At 43.8% G+C, this 20,962-nt stretch overlaps 1 protein-coding gene across 1 annotated transcript in view; it reads right to left on the reverse strand.

Annotated features, from left to right (window-relative positions):
• Positions 1-2,170: 2,170 nt before the first annotated feature.
• Positions 2,171-20,962, reverse strand: part of LOC141273230 (WD repeat-containing protein 18-like) — a 64,191-nt gene continuing 45,399 nt past the window's right edge. The window contains exons 7-10 of the mRNA XM_073684804.1: positions 19,572-19,696; positions 19,310-19,476; positions 14,829-14,897; positions 2,171-4,889 (exon numbers count right to left, since the gene is read on the reverse strand). Of these exons, the coding sequence (XP_073540905.1) occupies positions 4,764-4,889; positions 14,829-14,897; positions 19,310-19,476; positions 19,572-19,696 (487 nt within the window). The 3' untranslated portion in view covers positions 2,171-4,763. The remainder of the gene's footprint in view (positions 4,890-14,828; positions 14,898-19,309; positions 19,477-19,571; positions 19,697-20,962) is intronic.

The following is a 20,962-nucleotide window of genomic DNA, read 5'->3' on the forward strand; positions in this document are numbered from 1 at the left end:
ATGTGGAAGTGCCAGTAATGCGACAAAGTTGAATCATTTTACTTAACCAATCTACAACCACCAAAACCACAGTTTTGCCTGCTGATACCGGTAGTTATCTCTTGGGACGTACCCAGAAATGGTGAAATCCTTGGATGGATAATGTGGGTCGTAATACAATTCCCTGATTCCTAAAAAGTGGCAATAAAGGATTAGGAGGTAGGCAGTGCAGTGTATGATCTCTAAAATAGACACTGGTAATGTCAGAAAGAGATGGAACATGTATTGGCACCTTGGGATGAGAATTCCATGTTCTAAGATGGCGACCGCAATATCAATGTGCGGAGTATGGATGCGCGGCCGTGATGTCATTGGCAGCTCTCTAATCTAATTGTTTCTTTTAAGAAGACTGTTCCTGCGTCAGAGCGGACATGCACAGCGAGATGCATAGGATGCCGAGAACAGTGTGGTGCAGCATGTCTGTGTACTGTGGATATGATTGTTGCTGGGTGAGTCGCCCTCTCATGATTATGAAATGCACCTGGACTTGAATTTAATTATTTAGAATAAAGTGCTTAGTGCATTAAATTATGTTTGCACTATGATTTTGATTTTTGCACATGTATTCAATTAATGGAACTTGTCCATATGATGACTTACTTATATTTGTATTATGAAAATTTAGAATATGATTGCACTTAATGAAATGTGATTATGTTGATTGTACTCTAAGACTATATATACACACCTCACTAGTAGCACTTTTACTTTGCTTGAGAAAGGTTCTATGAACCCAAACATTGCCATGTGGGCGGAATAAAAATCCATTTTTTCAAAAGAAATTTTCCTATGGGAGTGCTGCCTTTTTTTTTTTTTTTTTTTTTTACCTATATTGTGGAACAACCTGGACATTTGTATGGAGGTGTAGCACCCATCGTAATTTAATGGTGCTGTTCTTTAAAGCCTTTTTGTATTGATATCTATCTACAGTGACGAGCAATATATCAATGTTAAGAACTTTTAACTACCAGGCTCCATATCTTACCATGCACTACTGCTTTGAACGTGAGGCTACCATCATTTTATACACAGTCATCTTGGCTATCTCATACATAAATTTGACTAGCAACTACTTAGCATATGATTAGTTATGCAGATTCTTGTCATCTCACTGCATTGTTACGGTTTTGCTACTAGTGGTAGAAAAATCTTTTTCTTCTTGTATACTACAAATTACAACCTGTTCTCATATTCCCTAATAGCTCAGTGTGAAATTGTGTTTATTTCAAAGCAAAAGGTTACTAGTTCGAATTGAAAAGCAGCCATGAAGACTTCCGAAGTAAAGAGAAACAGCATCATCCAGCTCATTGATTGCGGTCTTTGGCCAAGAAAATTGCCAAACTGCATCATGGGGGTGACATAACAATTGGAACAATATGAAATGAAGTCTGTCCATCCATTCAAAAGTCAAGAGGTGGATGTCCAGGCAAAATATCAGAGCCAACAAGTCAGCTCATCACAAGATCTATCAGTTCTGTCGCTACAAACATGGCTGTGGAGGTGGTTCGTATGCTTTATAATAGTGAGATCACAGATATCTGTGCAAATGCACATCACACAAGTCTGGAATGGTGGTTTGAAAAAAAAAAAAAAAAAAAGGTGAAGAAGCCTCAACTTCAATATCATCATAAGAAGCGTTGGCTCGAGTTTGCAAAAAAGTGGATCGTAGAAGATCGAAAACAGGTGATTTGGAGCAATGAGACAAGCCAATAGACTAGGCTCTGATGGGTGCAAATGGGTCTGGAAGAAACAAAGGAAAAGGGGCTAATTGATCAAGAAATCAAAGGAATTGTCAAGTTCGGTGGAGGAAGGATAATGATATGGGGTTGTTTCACAGCCAAAGGCATTGGATATTTGACCAGGATCGATTGTGGTCTCAATGCTGAGCTATATGTGAGTATCCTACAACATGAGTTACTTGGTACATTCGAGTACTATGGGTTTGAAAAGGACAACAGGGTTTCAGCAGGACAATGACCCGAAACATGCGTCAAGATTGGTGCAGAAATAGTTCAATCAAGTTTAAGTGCTGGATTTGTTGAGGGAGGGCACAAACGTCCCTTCACGGTTGACCAAGTGAGTGTCAAATTATGTTGATTGCAATCCAATAGAAAACCAGACGGAGGCAAAGTTCTGTATGGGGGGATTCAAGAATCTCTCTAACCCCGTTTATTTCTACTTAGCATTTTACATTGTTTTGATTTCATTAATGTCCAATCACCTTCAGCCATACTACAAGCTTGAACCAATGTTAGTACAATTATTTCGGAAATACACATATGGTCATATTATCGTTAGTTCGGTACATGGTGGAAAGTTACAAAGTCGTACATCCCGGCTGAGAGTAGCTAGATAACAGGAGCAGGGTGTCTCATAGAATGTTCCTGAGAGAAAAGGTTAGTGTGGGAAAGTTGCTTGTGAATCAAGAGGAAAGAAGGAAACAATGTATGTTATGCAAAGAGTATAATAACATGATTTTGAAGCAAGCAGACAAAATGGAGTTGCCATAGCATGAATATCAATATGTCCTTTACAGATTGACCCCTACAGTCCCTAGACCTCAACCCAATGGTGGCGAAAACGCAGCGCTTCCGCAAAATAATTGGTATAATAATTTTTTCGCAATGATAATCTGCATGTGCTGTGCACATGCTGCGGAAATTTCCGCTGCGGGTTATCATTGGGGAACATGGCAGACCTTCTACCAAGCGTTTAATCCGCAGCAGAAACGCTTAAAAAACGCAGCCTTATAGACAGAATACTATTTCAATTTATTTAGGAAATTATAAATATGTGATTGTGCTGGTTTATAAATTATAAACCAGCACATACACACTCACTTTGTTTGAAGAAGTACAAACTCCTCTCAAAGGAAAGAACCATAAAACACAATCACCATGGATTTCTGAGGTATTGGTCTTGATCAGGAGGCAAGGTCTAAAGTGGATCATCACTGCTTTGAATGTGTAGAACTAGATTTTCTTCAATTACATTTCACACCATACAAGCTCTGAGATTTCAGTCCTCAATGTGGTTGTCATGCCACCAAAAAAGGAGGAAAGTTTTGTGTAGTTTGAATTACAAAAGTAGGCTTATTGTATTGCTTCAGAAGTATAAATAAGTGTGTGGTCAGGAGTCCAGCTTGTGTAGAATTAGCTGAGCAGTAGTAGCTTTTGTAAAGTTCACATGTCTGACTATATTCCAATAGGATGCATCACAGTGAATCTTTAAGTTAGTAAATATTGGCACAATTCACTTAAAAAGTTTATTTGACAATAAGTAGAGAAAAAACAATTCATGTTGTGAAGTACATTTTTTGTATTTTATATTGTACCCAAAATGTTTCACACATCCCTACTTTTCCCATGAACTACCCTAATGAAAAAGATCATAAATAGGGAATTTATGAAAAAAAAAAAAGTTAAAGGAAGTATGCCATAGATTTTTGGTCACACTATGCTACATATTCTTTGGACATGTACTTAGACATTGTTTAAGTGGTGTCAAATGGTACATTTACACTGTTGTATTTTTAGACCATATATTTCTTGCCAAAATGGTGACGAATCTCAGAGGAAATCTATATTTTTTAACACCTGAGATTTTTATTTAACTATAGATCTATTACAGAAAATATAAAGCTGTGTGAGAGCATGTGTCCACTTTTTTTTAATCTGTAAGGCTGTGTGCCCACAATCAGGGGCTGTGTCCAAAATGCTGCGTTCTACAGTACAAGGACAGTGGATGGGATTTATAGAAATCCCATGCTCCTTGTGCTCGTTTTTTGACGGTGTTTAAAAACCCACCCGCAGCGCAGGTTTACGAGCTGTAGCATGTATATTTCTGTAGCAGAAACACCAGTCTCTGCTGCAGATTTCGACAAATTGAATGTCATTACACGTACTGACAAAACAAGTGCGACATTAGAAAGCAGCGAAAATCTGCTGCGTCCAAAGGGCTGCTGGTTCATGATTGTGGGGACATAGCCCAATATAAAAATGATTGATCTAGTGAATCTCAATTAGAATTTTTTTTTTATTAATATGAATGCCACTCACATAATTCATGGTTTTAAAATATGCCTGTAACTAGCCTGCTATCTTCACATCTGCATTACAAAATTTGTAATGGTCTGTCATAGGAACAAAAAAACGTTAGTCAAGTCAGGGATGGATCCATCACATGATGGACAAACTGCTTTTGAAGAATTCCATTTACTATAATGAGATTCTTCAGGTTTCATTATAAAAGATAACTCCTAGCATAACCGCTTTTATTTTAGCAAGTAAATGATCCAGCAACTGATCCCCTTCTTTGCAATTTATTCCATATATGACATGACAAAGGTTTTCATCCCTTTTGACATGGCTACAGTTGGCCATTTTATTTTTCATATTTGAGAAATTAGGTGTGATTGAATTAAATACTACAATATAAAAACCCACTAGCCCTGTGCCAATCTGCATTTGCAGGAGAAATTTAAAAAGTGGTACCACTGAGCAATATTCTGTGAACATCAGATACCATAGAGAAAGTTCAACATTAAGTCAACAAAATCCTTGAACTAATAGACAAAAACAACTAAAATACATAAGGACTTCAATACTACGATACTCCTAGAAGGCGAAGCGGGGAGGGGAGGGATATTAAAAACCAAAATTCATGAAGATATACTTGCTGGAAAGAAGCACAAAAAAGGTAATAATTACAACCCATTAAACACTTCAAGTTTTTGTAATGATGTTAGCCGAGAAGTCAAACAGATCTTTATTTATCTTGCGCACCATATTTAGCTCATCCTCGAGTTCTGAGGTCCTAGATCGAAGCTGTTCTACAATGCCAGAGAGGTTCTGGAGGGAAAAAATAAAAATAGTAGCATGACAATGGAATACAAATGACAAAATATCCATTTTATAGGGAATTAGTCATCAGAAAGTAACCTATTCTTTAAAATCAGGTTCTATTTTAAATGTAATTTTTTTTATCAATTTTCCATATACTGTATTTTACAGACTTTAAATGAAATGGTGGTGTGTCTTACAGTCCAATTTTACAGTAGCTTACGGGTGGTGGGGGTGGTTGAGGGGGAACGGGGTCACAATAGGCAGGGACGTTGCTGCGGGCAACATGCTGGGAGGCTGCAGGCCCTGGCCTCTCATTAAATGTTAGCTCTAAAATCTCAATCTGCGCATGCGTCGCCTCCGGCGGCTATTTTGCCCAAAGCCCACCACAGGGAAATCTACTCCACTCACCGGCCAGCTTTTTATGAAAGCTCATGGCCCGCAGCCTCACACTGCCTGGACACACCCACCTTCCAGCACAAGGCCACAGAATCCCCCCACTCCTGCCACCACCGCCGGCCTCCTATGACCCCTGCTCCACTGCAGTAGGTAAGCTACATTTGAATTATAAAACACACTCCCATTTTCCTCTCAAATTTGGGGGGAAAAAAGGGAGTCTTATAATCTGAAAAACATGGCATCTACAGTGGATATAAAAAACAACACACTCTTGCTAAACTGTCAAATTTACCATCATATAAAAAAAACATCAGGAAGAATCATTTCAGTACTTTTTTCCGCCTTTAACCCCTTAACGACCTTGGACGCTGTCATCGTCCTTTGTTCTCTAAAGAACAGAAAAGATGACGATTGAGACTGCTGGCAAGTGTTCTTTAGAGACAGTTTTTCCTGCAGTCGTTGTCGTCAGCCTTTCTGTTCCCTATAATTTCGTCGTTTCTGTGCTCTAAAGAACACTTCCCAGCAGTTGCCGTTGTCACAGTCGTCACCCTTTCTGAGTCTCATTTTGACTTGTTTTAAGGACATTACATCAAAGATGAATCAGCCTGTAGTGTGTTTTTCCACTTTAATTTTGGGGGTGACTCCAAATCCAGGCCTCCATTAGTTAATAAATTTGATTTCCATTGATGATTTTTGTGTGATTTTGTTGTCAGCACATTCAACTTTGTACAGAACAAAGTATTCAATGAGAATATTTCATTCATTCAGATCTAGGATGTGTTATTTGAGTGTGCCCTTTATTTTTTTGAGCAGTGTACATCATTCACATTAGTGATCCTACAACTCCAATCCCCTCATAACTGTCTTGGCTGATTGAGGAGGCCATGTACACATGTTGAGCATTTGGTGAGCTTTTTTACATCAGTATTTGTAAGTAAAAACCAAGAGTTAAACAGTCAGAAGTATAATAGAAAGATGTGCACCACTTCTGCATTTTTTACCCACTGCTGGTTTTGGCTTACAAATACTGTGGTAAAAAAAACTCACCAAATACTCAATGTGTGCACATGGCCTTAAAAGGGAACCTGTCACATGAAAAAATGCTATTAACCTGCAGATATGGGGGTTATAGTGCTCTGAACCTGCCCGGCACTTCCACTTAGAGCCCCAATGCCGAGAGGAAATGAACTTTATTCCTCCCGGCAGCATTCGGTGTTCAATCCTGGTTGGGTGGTGCAAATTCAGTCACAACTCTGTGTATGGAAACCGGTCAAAGTAATCACACCCCCTGCCAAGCTACTGTCAGTAAGTCCTGGGGGTGCGGTTACAGCAGCCACCCCCGTGCCTGAAAGTCGAATCCCTGTCCAGCCGCAAATATATACATTTAAAAAAGTCTGGTATATACACCAGTAAATTATAACTGTGGGTTTGCTGTTCCACGGTAAAAAATCTCTATTATCCTGCTTTTCGCTTTTTTGGCCTTAAAGAAAAACAGTAGCGTCTCCTGATTGTTCTGACACAAAAATATATCTGTTGAAAATAGTCTGTTGTAGGCCCGACAAATCCCAGTGTGGTTTTGCATTTCCACGGGTCAAATCTCTGTACTATCCAGTTGTGGGCCTTTTGTATCTAAAAAAAAACAGTTTGAGTGTGTCGCTCACTGTTTTTCCGCAAATATATATATTTAAAATTTTATGGTATACCCCAGTAAACAATAACTGTGGTTTTGCCATTCCACGGTAAAAAATCTCTATTATTCAGGTTTTGGTATTTTTTCCGTAAAGAAAAACAGTAATAGTTTATCCCTGATTGTTCTGATTGTTTAAAAGAGTCGGGTGTAGGCCAGAGAAATAGAACTGTGGTTTTCCTCTTCCACGGTTCTAATCTACTTTTTATTACCCTTTTTCCATTGATAGTGTGAGTGTAAGCTATTTTACTTCCTTTACAATGGGCAAGGCGCGTGGCAAGGGACGTGGAAGTGGACGTTCTGGTGATGGTGTGTGCAGAGGACGGGGCCGTGGCCAAGGTGAAAATGTGCCATAACCAACAGCCACATCTTCTCGCTCCCACTTCTTGATCGAATTACTAGGGAAGCACACAACAACAAGACCACTATTGCGAACTGATCAGTGTGAACAGGTTATTAATTGGATAGCAGATAATACTTCCAGTTACCTGGGCACCACCACCTCCGGTCTGACTTCCACACGGTCAACTCTTAGTAGCCGTGAGTCTCGACCGCATACTCCTCCTCACCCTGATGCTCCTTCCTCCCACCATGCCGAGTGTCGTCAGAAAGCAACTGATCCCACACTTGGACACTCTGAAGAGCTGTTCACTGGTCCATTTCCAGATTTGTGCCCCTCACCTGCTACGCTTGAAGTGGTGGAAGAGGAGATTCCATGTAGCGATGCCCAAATATTTGAACAGCCACAGCCACAGGAAGTAGACGCTGGCAATTTGTCACAAGAGGAGGACGATGACGAGACACAATTGCCAGGAAGTGAGGAGGAGGATCGTGGTGCGCAAGTGGAAGAGGAGGAGGTGGTGGATGATCTAGTAACTGACCCAACGTGGCAGGAGGACATGCAGAGTGAGGGCAGCAGCACACAGAGGGAGGGAGGCAGAGTACCCCAACAGGCAGGAAGAAGCAGTATGGTGGCCGCAGACAGAAAGCGGGCAACCGTTCCCCGTAACACCAACATGAGGGACGTTGCCAGTACAAGCGGTAGGTCTTCCAGAGTCTGGAATTTTTTAAAGACTCAGCTGATAACCCCAAAAAGGCCATTTGTACCACCTGCCATGCCAGCATCAGCAGGGGTGACAAAACTACTAGCCTGACCACCACCAGCATGATCAGGCACATGGCAGCAATGCACCCGACTTTGTGAGGCGAACCCCAGGGTCCAAAACCAGTGTCAGCGCGTGTCACCACTGCTTCTTCCGCTGTTGTGCGTGCAATAGAACCCCCTGTTGTGTGTGCAAGGCAATCCCCTGTCCATACTGCATGCAAAGATGCCCCATCCTCTCAGTTTTCATTTGTTATGGCAGTTTCTCAAGAAACAGCATCAACGTCCACGTCCCACCACAGCGTTCAATTGTCCATATCCCAGAGCTTTGAACGAAAGCGGAAATTCGCAGCCAACGCCCCACAGTCCTAAATTCGCACATTTCACGACTGCTTGCGCTGGAAATGCTGCCTTTTAGACTGGTGGAGATTGAATCCTTCTGCAACCTTATGGCGGTGGCCGTCCCTCGGTACTCGGTCCCCAGCCAACACTATTTTGCCCGGTGTGCCATCCCCGCACTACACAAGCACGTGTCCAATAACATTTGCCGTGCCCTCAACAACGCAGTTACTGGGAGAGTCCACCTGACAACAGACACGTGGACAAGTGCTTGTGGCCAGATACGGTACATCTCCTTGACGGCACACTGGGTAAACATAGTGGAAGCCGGGACCCAGTCGGACCTTGAGACGGAACACATCCTCCCCACACCGAGGATTGCGGGCCCTATGTCAGTCAGAGTTGCCCCCACAGTGTACAGCTCCTGCGCATCATCCTCCTCCTCCTCCTCCTCAGCCTCCATCTCAGATATCACCACATCAGTTACAAGCTGGAAGCACCGCAGTACTGCCTCCGCCAAGTGGCAACAGGCTGTGCTGAAACTCATAAGCTTAGGTGATAAACTTCACATTGCTTGTGAGTTGTGGACAGCTGTGAAAGAGCAGGCAGATCTGTGGCCGAGACCACTGAACCTCCATCCAGGCATGGTCGTGTGTGACAATGGCCGTAACCTGGTGGCGGCTCTGAGGCGAGATCACACACGTACCATGCCTGGCTCATGTGCTTAACCTCGTGGTTCAGCGGTTTCTTAAATCGTACCCAGAGTTGCCAGATCTGCTTGTGAAAGTACGCCGCCTGTCAGCTCATTTTTGCAAGTCGGCTACAGTTTCCGCCCTTGCTGTGTTGCAGCAGCGTTTGCAGCTTCCGGCACACCAACTGGTGTGTGATGTCCCCACACGTTGGAACTCTACCCTCCACATTTTGCAAAGGATTTGTGAGCAGAAGAGAGCAGTTGTGGAGTACCAGCTGCAACAAGGCCGTCGATATTCAGGTCAGACTCCACACAAGACCTCAGGAGTGGACCTGGATGTCTGACATATGTACCATCCTGACAAACTTTGAGGAGGCCACCAAGATGGTGAGTAGCGATGACGCCATCATTAGTGTCAGCATCCCAATTGTCTGTCTTTTGCAACGCTCTCTGCAGAGAATTAAAGAGGAGGCATTGCAGCCAGAGTATGAGGAGATGGATCAAGAAGCAGTAATGGGCGATTACACACAGCTCAGCCTCATCTCATCCCAACGTGCATTGAGGGACAATGAGGGAGAGGAGGAGGAAGAACAGGAGCTGGTATCATGCGCTGTAGACGGTAGTACCTCTACAACTGTCATACCGTCGGTTCAGTGTGGGTGGCCTGAGGCCGGGGGGGCGGGGAGGAGGAGGAGAGCATGGTCAGTCGTCATCTTGGTGAGGACACGGAAATCTCGCCCGTTACCTGTCTGGCACGCATGGTTGACTTTATGCTACGCTGCCTTAACCGTGACCCTCGCGTTGTCAAAATGTTGGGTGACAGTCATTACTGGTTGGTGACATTTGTAGACCCCCCGCTACAAGGAGAACTTTCACTCTCTTATTCCTGAGGTGGAGAGGTCTACAACAATGGGGCAGTACCAGAAGGCCCTTGCTGCATAACTGTTAAAAAAAAATTCCCATCTGAACACGCTAGCGGCAGAGGTCACAGTTCAAGGCGTACATGCGAGAGAGACGCAACTCCAATCCAGCAGAGGCAGGGGAACACTGTCAACGTTCTGGGACAGTTTTCTCAGACCCTCCCTTTGGACAGACCCTGAGGCGCGGCGTACTCTCACAAGGAGTGGAAAGTTTCAAAATATGGTGAGGGAGTACCTTGCCGACCGTACCAGGGTCCTCCGTGATTCCTCTGTGCCTTGTAATTATTGGGTATCCAAGCTGGACACTTGGAATGAACTCGCTCTGTAAGCCTTGGAGGTCCTGGCCTGCCCTGCCGCTAGCGTGTTATCGTAGAGTGTTGTTAGTGCGGCTGGGGGAATTATAACTGATAAGCGCACTCGCCTGTCAACTGACAATGCTGACCCTTATCAAAATGAACAAGGGCTGGATTGGGCCAGACTTCTCATCACCACCAAATGACAGCAGAGTAACAAAGTCAAATCCACTGTCATTTCGGGAGGTGTATTCACATGCACCGCTTCACACCTACACACGGATATACGCTTCCTCATTTTGGCTGTTTTATGTTCTTCTCCTTATCCTCAGCCTCCACCACCACTCTACCACCAGGGTGACCGTGGTCCGTGTTGCCATTATTGAATGTTCCTCCATCCTGATTTTTGTCAGCTTTTGCTTGGAAGGCATAAGCAAAGACTGTGGGAGACCCACTCCCCAATAATGGGAATAATATTCTTAAGATGCTTTACTGTATGGCTCTTCCAAGGGGCATTAAAAGCGTCTTGTTATAACACTCTGAGCTCCACGTCTCTTCCGAGGAGCATTAAAAGCGTCTTGTTATACCACTCTGACCTCCACGTCTCTTGTAAGGGGCATTAAAAGAGAGTCTTGTTAAGCTACTGGGACCTCCACGACTCTTCGAAGGGGCATTGCATTTCCTCAAAATTTTTGGAAGCTTTTGCTTGGAAGGCATAAGCAAATACTATGAGAGACCCACTCCCCAATAATGGGACTAATGTTTGTAATATGCTGTACTGCATGGCTCTTGTAAGAGGCATTGCAAGTTGCTCAGCCCTAATTTTTGGAAGCTTTTGCTTGGAACGCATTAGCAAATACTATGGGAGACTCACTCCCCAATAATGGGACTAATGTTTGTAATATGCTGTACTGCATGGCTCTTGTAAGGGGCATTAAAACAGTCTTGTTAAGCTACTGTGACCTCCACGACTCTTCCAACGGGCATTGCATTTCCTCCTAATTTTAGTCAGCTTTTGCTTTTCAACGCAAAGTTGAAAACTAAGGGAGACCCACTCCCCAATAATGGGTAGAAGGTTTTTAGTACGCTGTAATCCACTTCTGTTTCAGGGGCATTGCAGTTCCTCATAATTTTTTGGAAAGCCTTCCATTCACTGCTTAGGCCAACAGTGCACAGGAGACCCAGTTGCTATAAATGGAAAAAAAGGTTTAGTTAAGGCCCTCTGACCTCCATGTCATTTCCAAGGGGCATTGGAGTGCCTCAAAATTTTTGGTAGGCATTGCACTCACTGTATGCCCCATAACTGTGTAGCCGAACCGCTCCTTTTGTTACAGAAACATATCCTACAAGACATATGTGGTCGACTGGCCTGATATTGATGTGAATGGTCCCTGTTCCTCCTGCTCGTTCTCCTTTGCCACTACCTCATCCATCATTTATCACCTGAAGCTTTGTTTTAACGGGAGTCAGAACTTGGATAGTAGCAGGAAAACATCCAGCAATCCTCGGAGGAGGTAGGATATGCGCCAAAACGCTGACCACCTCAGGCCTAGCCGCTACTACATACATGCGCTTGCATTCCTTGAAAACAAAGCAGATGCTAACTTCTATCATCCTTATCATGCTCCTCACCTTGGCACTCAACTCCCCTGATGGAGAAGCCAGGGCCCACCGGAGGAGTCGGGTTCTCTGGTGGGCTCGTCCAATGCTGCCCTAAAGCAGGTCAGTCTAAGAAAAGTCTGTGTGGGGATGTTCCGCGGAGAAATCGGGGCGGCTGGAGACCGTTTATCGACACCCGGCCGCCCCCAGGTGGCTGGGGACCGTGTGTGGACACCCGGCCGCCGGGGACTGAGTATGGATACCTCGCTGCCGAAGCAGCCATTAGGTAGTGGCCAGCTTCGGCCTCCTCAAAACTAAAAGGCCCCATTTCAAGTGCAAGCTAGCAGTATGGTATTGCAGCCTGGGGGTGGGTGGGTGGCAGGTTGCACATTTACGCTTGCATTCCAAGAAAACAAAGCAGATGCTAACTTCTATCATCATCATCATGCTCCTCACCTTGGCCCAAACAACTCCCCTGATGGAGAAGCCAGGGCCCACCAGAAGTCGGGTTCTCTGGTGGGCTCGTCCAATGCTGCCCTAAAGCAGGCCAGTCTAAGAAATGTCTGTGGATGTTCTGCGGAGAAATCGGGGCGGCTGGGGACTGTTTATGGACACCCGGCCGCCCCCAGGGGGCTGGGGACCGTGTGTGGACACCAGGCCGCGGGGCGGCTGGGGACCGAGCGTGGACAGCCGGCCGCCGGGGACTGAGTATGGATACCTCACTGTCGAAGCAGCCATGAGGTAGTGGCCAGCTTCGGCCTCCTCAAAACTAAAAGGCCCCATTTCAAGTGCAAGCTAGCAGTATGGTATTGCAGCCTGGGGGTGGCTGCATATTTGCGCTTGCATTGCAAGGAATGGGGGAGGTACAATTGAACACTGCCCTGGGACAAGGACTTGCACGGGGATAGTTGCAAGTCTGCATCGTCTGATGCGGCAAGGATCACTTCTGATGGGCACACTTTTAGGCAGTGACCTGGGAGTCAGATGCTTCCAGGGGTCTTCCCCATGCTATTCCCATGTCTTTTCAGCACTGTATGCATGTGTCACACAGCACATGGCCAGATAAGGTTGTAAAATGTTAAAATTACATTTTCCCGGTGAATGCTTCCTGGGGTGATCCCCATGCTGTCCCCATGTCATTTGAGCACTGCCACTATGGTTTTGGGCACTTTTTAGGCTTTCTACAGACTGCCGGGGGTGCTGCTGCAAAAATGCTCGGGTCTCCCATAGACTATCATTGGGCGAGCTCGGGCCGAGCTTTGAGCACCTGAGCATTTTAGTGCTCGCTCAACACTAATAATGACAGATCAATTCTGGCAGAGAAAGAACCAGATTTCTCTGATAAGAAATTACAAAAGTTTCTTATTTTTACGTGTACTATTGATTTATGACATAAAAATTAAGATGATGGTTCCACTTAAGGTGCTCTTAAACAAAAATAAATGAAAATCAGTTTTAGTAATAAAAAAAAAAAATAAAAAAAAAAAACCCTCCCACTAAGTCATATTCGGTACCACTTTATTCATAATGATCCATATCAATTAATACCATATGGCGAATACTGAAAAAAAAAAAAAAAAAAAAATTCATAGGTATTCCAAAATGGTACCAATAAAAACTACAGCTTGTTACACAAAAAAATCCCTCATTTAGCTCTTTAAACAGAAAAATGCCAAAGTTAAGGATCTTCACAATTCAAGATTTAATGTGATGAAAAAGTTTATATACCAAAAACTGGTACCAGTAAAAAATACAGCTTGTCCTGTAAAAAAAAAAAAAGCCCTCATACAGTCATCTACAGAGAAATAAAAGTTATGAGTGTTAGAAGAGGATTAAAAACACTTTCTCAGGTAATTTTTTGTGTAAAAGTAGAAAAAAATACATTCAAATTTTGCTATTGGCGTGATTGTATCCAATGGCAGAATAATGATTAAATGTTCTTCATCTCCCTAAGAGTTAATAGAAAGTTACATGCACCACAACCCCCACCCCCCATATCCCTCAAGGTACTGGTTTATAGGCTGTGCCTCTAGTATACCCAGCAGATGCAAGCTGTGTTATACAGACATTATCAGCCACTCGCTCCGTTCGCTGTTTAACCCTTTAAATGCAGTTGACAAATTCTCAACGCCATTAAACCCCTTCACCAAGAAGCATGTTTTCAACTTCCTGAGGCCAATTTTTTTCAATTCTGACGAGTGACACTTTATGAGGTAATAACTCGAACTCTTCAATGGATCCCACCGATTTGGAGACTGTTTTTTCATGATAGTGGTAAAATTTCTTTGATATGATTTGCATTTATTTGTGGTAAAAAATGGGAAATTTAGCAAAAATTTTACAGATTTAGCAATTTAAAACTTAACATTTGGTTTAAGGGCATAAAGGGGGGGGGGCAACCCAGCCTACCGGGTGAGGGAGGGAGGGAGGGGGGCACGACCAGCCTACCGGGGGGAAGCTGCCAGGGTGGGGATCAAGGGGTGCCATGCATATCAGGATGGGGATGGGGGCCAAATATACCAGGATGGGCCATATTAACAGAGCTGGGGGACATTACCCCTGTAACAGTGTCAGCAGCAGACCGCCTCCCCCATAATAGTGCATCATGACCACATTTTTTGCTTACTATTTTTTTTTTTTTTACAATTTTCCTCCTCTAAAACTTAGGTGCTTCTTATGGTCCGGTGCGTCTTATAGTCCGAAAAATACAGTAACTCTCTGGTTTACGGGAATAAAAATGTAAAGTTTGAAAATTGCAAAATTTTAAAATTGTCAAATATTTGATATTTTCATAAATAAAAACAAGACATAGCAACCAAATTTACCACCATCATGAAGTACAATACGTCACGGGAAAATCTCAGAATCACTGGGATCCTTTAAGGTGAAAGAAAAAAAAAAAAAAAAAACTAGCTTACCTTGCCCTCAGTTTCACCTATTAAAAGGTGCAACTGTTCTCCACGCTGCAAATAAGTATCTTCCGAGCCCTACAAAAAAAAACAAAAAACACAGCACTAAAATAAAGTATTATGAATTGTGTAAAAATCCACTACAGATGCATCTCACTAAGCTAGAATATCATGAAAAAGTTATTTTATTTCAGTTCAATACAAAAAGTGAAACTCCTATATTATATAGAGTCATTACAGAGTGATCTATTTCAAGTGTTTATTTCTGTTAATGTTGATGATTATGGCTTACAGCCAATGAAAACACAAAAGTCATTATCTCAGTAAATTAGAATAATTAACAAAAAAACACCTGAAAAGGCTTCCAAAGCGTTTAAAAAGGTCCCTTAGTCTGTTTCAGTAGGCTCCGCAATCATAGGGAAGACTGCTGACTTGACAGATGTCCAGAAGGCAGTCATTGACACACTCCACAAGGTCATAGAATTCCAATTTTCATTTGGAAATCAAGGTCCCAGAGTCTGGAGGAAGAGTGGAGCGGCCACAATCCAAGCTGCTTGAGGTCTAGTGTGTAGTTTCCACAATCAGGGATGGTTTGGGGAGCCATGTCATCTGCTTGTGTAGGTCCACTGTGTTTTATCAAGACCAAAGTCAGCGCAGCCGTCTACCAGGAAATTTTGTAGCACTTCATGCTTCCCTCTGCCGACAAGCTTTTTGGAGATGGAAATGTCATTCTCCAGCAGGACTTGGCCCCTGTCCACACTGCCAAAAGTACCAATACCTGGTTTACACACAACAGTATCACTGTGCTTGCTTGACCAGCAAACTCACCTGACCTTAACCCCATAGAGAATCTATGGGGTATTGTCAGGAGGAAGAGGAGACACCAGACCCAACAATGCAGAAGAGCTGAAGGCTGCTATCAAAGCAACCTGGGCTTCCATAACACCTCAGCAGTGCCACAGGCTGATCGCCTCCATGCCACGCCGCATTGATGCAGTAATTGATGCAAAAGGAGCCCCGACCAAGTATTGAGTGCATTTACTGAACATACATTTCAGTAGGCCAACATTTCAGATTTTAAAAACATTTTTCAAGCTGTTATAAAGTATTCTAATTTACTGAGATAATGACTTTTGTGTTTTCATTGGCTGTAAGCCACAATCATCAACATTAACAGAAATAAACACTTGAAATAGATCACTCTGTTCGTAATGACTCTATATAATATATGAGTTTCACTTTTTGTATTGAAGAACTGAAATAAATTAACTTTTTGATATTCTAATTTTGCGAGATGCACCTGTACAGTGTGTACAGTTACCACATAATTCTTAGTGCTACTGGCTATTAAAGAAGTTGTCCACTACTTTATATGAACCCCCCCCCCCAATGTATTCCCCTGGGGCCCAGAAGTGTTTTTGTAAATACCTTGCAGTGCCTTTCCTGCCTCTGAGTGGCGCTATCGCTGGCCGCTCAGAGGCATCATGTGACCCGTCACTGATGTCACGCCTCACTTGACGTGACATCAGTGACGTGCTCCCCACGGTGGACCCTGGGCTGTGGGCGGGGTTACCCCGTGCGTGACACCCAGTATCTACCGTGCATTTTTCCAGTGAATGAGGAGAGGGAGAGCGCGCGGTGGATGCCGGGTGTGAGTAACCCCACACACAACCCAGCAGCCACCGGTGGAACACTGAAGAGGGACCCTTGGCTGCAGCCTGGACTTGTGACGTCAGCGGATGTCAGAGCCGGCTGCAGCCAGGGGTCAGGTGATGCCAGTGAGCGGCCAGTGATAGCGCCGCTCACAGGCAGAAAAGGCACCACAAGGTATTTAGAGAAACACATATGGGCCCTGGGGGGAATACATTGGGGGATCATATAAAGTAGTGGACAACCCCTTTAGGACAGGCTTACATTGAACTCTGTTATTCAAGTATGAAACTAACCCATTTTTGATCATATGACATATACCGTATTTTTTGAGACTAGAAGACGCACTAATTTTCTCCAAAAGTTTGGAGGAAAGCGGGGGTGGGGGTGCGTCTTATAGTCCGAATATATATATATATATACATATACATACTGCTCAAAAAAAATAAAGGGAACACTTAAACAATATAACTCCAAGTAAATTAAACTACTGCGAAACCAAACTGTCCAGTTAAGAAGCAACACTGATTGACAATCAATTTCACATGCTGTTGTGCAAATGGAATAGACAATAGATGGAAATTATTGGCAATTATAAGACACACTCAATAAAGGAGTGGTTCTGCTGGTGGGGACCACAGACCACATCTCAGTACCAATGCTTTCTGGCTGATGTTTTGGTCACTTTTGAATGTTGGTTGTGCTTTCACACTCGTGGTAGCATGAGACGGACTCTACAACCCACAGAAGTTGCTCAGGTAGCGCAGCTCATCTAGGATGGCACATCAATGCGAACTGTAACAAGAAGGTTTGCTGTGTCTGTCAGCGTAGTGTCCAGAGACTGGAGGCGCTACCAGGAGACAAGCCAGTACACCAGGAGATGTGGAGTGGGCCGTAGGAGGGCAACAACCCAGCAGCAGGACCGCTACCTCCACCTTTGTGCAAGGAGGAACAGAAGGAGCACTGCCAGAACTCTGCAAAATGACCTCCAGCAGGCCACAAAAGTGCATGTATCTGCACAAATGGTCAGAAACCGACTCCGTGAGGGTGGTATGAGGGCCCAACGTCCACAGATGGGGGTTGTGCTCACAACCCAACACTGTGCAGGACGCTTGGCATTTGCCACAGAACACCAGGATTGGCAAAGTCGCCACTGGCGCTCTGTGCTCTTCACAGAATAAAGCAGGTTCACATTGAGCACATGTGACAGACGTGACAGTCTGGAGATGCCGTGGAGAGCGATCTGCTGCCTGCAACATCCTTCAGCATGACCGGTTTGGCAGTGGGTCAGTAATGGTGTGGGGTGGCATTTCTTTGGAGGGCCGCACAGCCTCCAAGTGCTCGCCAGAGGTAGCCTGACTGCCATTAGGTACCGAGATGAGATCCTCAGACCCCTTGTGAGACCATATGCTGGTGCGGTTGGCCCTGGGTTCCTCCTAATGCAGGACAATGCCAGACCTCATGTGGCTGGAGTGTGTCAGCAGTTCCTGCAAGATGAAGGTATTGAAGCTATGGACTGGCCCGCCCGTTCCCCAGACCTGAATCCGATTGAGCACATCTAGGACATGTCTCGCTCCATCCACCAATGTCACGTTGCACCACAGACTTTCCAGGAGTTGGCGGATGCTTTAGTCCAGGTCTGGGAGGAGATCCCACAGGAGGCCATCCACAACCTCATCAGGAGCATGCCCAGGCGTTGTAGGGAGGTCATACAGGCACGTGGAGGCCACACACAATACTGAGCCTTATTTTAAGGACATTACATCAAAGTTGATTCAGCCTCTAGTGTGTTTTTCCACTTTAATTTTGGGGGCGACTCCAAATCCAGGCCTCCATTGGTTAATAAATTTGATTTCCATTGATGATTTTTGTGTGATTTTGTTGTCAGCACATTCAACTTTGTACAGAACAAAGTATTCAATGAGAATATTTCATTCATTCAGATATAGGATGTGTTATTTGAGTGTTTCCTTTATTTTTTTGAGGTATGTATGTATGTATGTATGTATGTATGTATGTATGTACATATACATATACATATACACACATGCACTGTGGCTGGTGGGGAGAGCGGCAGCAGAGCAGGGCACAGGAGGCAGTAGCCCGCTGCTGCATCCTACACGGTGCCCGCTGCTAAAGAAAATAAATATTCACCGCTCCCCACGCCCATGTGCGTGGGGAGCAGTGACTATTCATTTTCCTTAATAGCGCGCACACTGTACCTGCAGCGCGGCTCCTGGTATGTATGGCACCCTTCATCCCTTTTCCTGGTATTTTTAGCACCCCTCATTCCCATCATGCTGCACAAAAAAAACAAAAAAACAATTATACTCACTTCCTCTCTCCTCCAGCGCTGCGTCCTGCTCTGCTGCCAACAGGGATCTCACGGTGTGAGCCGTGCATGGTGTAACTGCCATGCACCCTCACACAGATGCTGTGCCGGAATTGTCACTGTTCCCAACGCCGGGACTATGGACTTGGAGACCAGTGACTATTCATTCTCCTTAATAGCATGCACACTGTGTGCAGCATGATGGGGATCAGGGGGTGCCACACATACCGGGATGAAGGGTGCCATACATACCGGGATGAGGATGAAGGGTGCCATACATACCAGGATGAGGATGAAGGGTGCCATACATACCAGGATGAGGATGAGGGCCATATATACCAAGATGGGGGATATTAACAGAATTGGGGGACATTACCCCTATAACAGTGTATCATGACCACATTCTTTGCTTTATTTTTTTTTCTATTTTCCTCCTCTAAAACCTAGGTGCGTCTTATTGTCCGGTGAGTCTTATAGTCCGAAAAATACGGTAATTAATAAAACTCACCTGCTGCCGTTTCCCAAGCCGCAATACAATGCCATCACTTTCGGGCCCCTCGCAGCCTTCAGCACCTTGAAAATGTTTATTAAAGCGAGGCAGCGGAAAGCTAGGTTTACTGTCTGCTCTTAACATGTTTCCGGGTGCAGGTATGATGATCGCATTGGTCACTGGACCTAGAAAGAAAGATGAAAATGCAGATAACATGTTATACTTTTGGATATGATAAAATATTATACTGTAAAAGAAAAATGAATAAGAAAGTTAGTACCTCTATGGTTTACAGTTCGAAGGCATTGCTTGCTTTGGATGTCCCAAACACATACAGTTTCATCATGGGAACCCGAAACCAGCATACTTCCATCTAATGATACGGAAAGACAAGTCACCTGGTCTCTAAAAAGTCAAAGAACAGTTAATACAATTAAATTACCTAATATTTTAGGACAATTAAAGCAGATCTGTTGTAAGATTTCACAAAAGAAAAATTATTAAATAGACCTTAGGGATGATTAAGCTAGTATACTTTGATAAGTGATGTCATAAAATGTTAGAAAATGTTTTTATACCAAGCCGGAAAACTTTTTTTTTTTTTTAAAACAAGATTATACAGCTATTTTAGCAATGATTTTTACAGTCTGTAATTGCAGCGCCACCTCTGAATCACAAGTAGACAAATCACCGGGTCTGAACAGCATACACCCTTTAAGTACTGCAAGATTTAAGTATCGTGATACACCATATTTTGAATATTCAAGGATCCAATATTAATGGTCTGTAATGGCGCATAGCAAACGTGGTACCAATTTTCAAAAAATGGGGTCAAACAGAGTCTGGAAGCTATAGGTCTGGAAGTGGCCTCTGTGATAGCAAAATCTTTTAGTTTTTTTTTTTGACAGATGTAATCCTGGAGTATCTCAATAAAAATATCCTCATGACCAAAACAGCAACATGGTTTAGAAGGGATCAGTCCTGTCAGACTAATCTTATCACCTTCTATGAGGAGGTAAGTTCCAGACTGGACCAGGGAAATGCAGTGGATGCTGTCTATATGGACTTTTTAGAGCAGTTTAATATAGTCTGACATAGATGGCTGGTACATGAAATGAGAACAAAAGGTGGTTATTAATGAACCACACTCTGATTTGGTCACAGTTAGCAAAAGGTTACCACAAAGGTTAGCATTGGGCCCTCTTTTAAACACATTTATGAAAGACCCAGTTGAGGGCATACAGAGTAAAATGTCAATATTATCTAAACTCTGCAAGGTAATCAACACAGAAAAGGATAGTTTAATCTTACTGATGGATTTAGTTAAGTGTGCTTTCACATTGCGTTGTGTCCCCGTCGTGGCATACGTCCAAAATTCCCTGCAAAAAGGGGTCAGGGCGCATACGCCGATGAGTCCGTAGACTGTAATGATGCCGACGGAGCAAACATGTGCTCTGAAATGTATCATTTTCTGGAGCGTACGTCTACTGGAGGCGGACACCCAGAAGTAGTACACTCCCGTAAACGATGTACGTTAGAGAGCACGTTCTCTCGGTCTGCAACATAACAGTCTATGGACCCGTCGGCGTATAAGTCCGGACCCAGTCTTGTGGGGGATTTCAGATGTATGCCCTGATGGGGACACAGAACACAATGTGAAACCACCCTAAG

This window comes from Phyllobates terribilis, unplaced genomic scaffold (assembly GCF_046119375.1).
Source record: "Phyllobates terribilis strain yellow unplaced genomic scaffold, ASM4611937v1 Scaffold_1__5_contigs__length_1240528914, whole genome shotgun sequence".
NCBI classification, from domain to species: Eukaryota; Metazoa; Chordata; class Amphibia; order Anura; family Dendrobatidae; genus Phyllobates; species Phyllobates terribilis.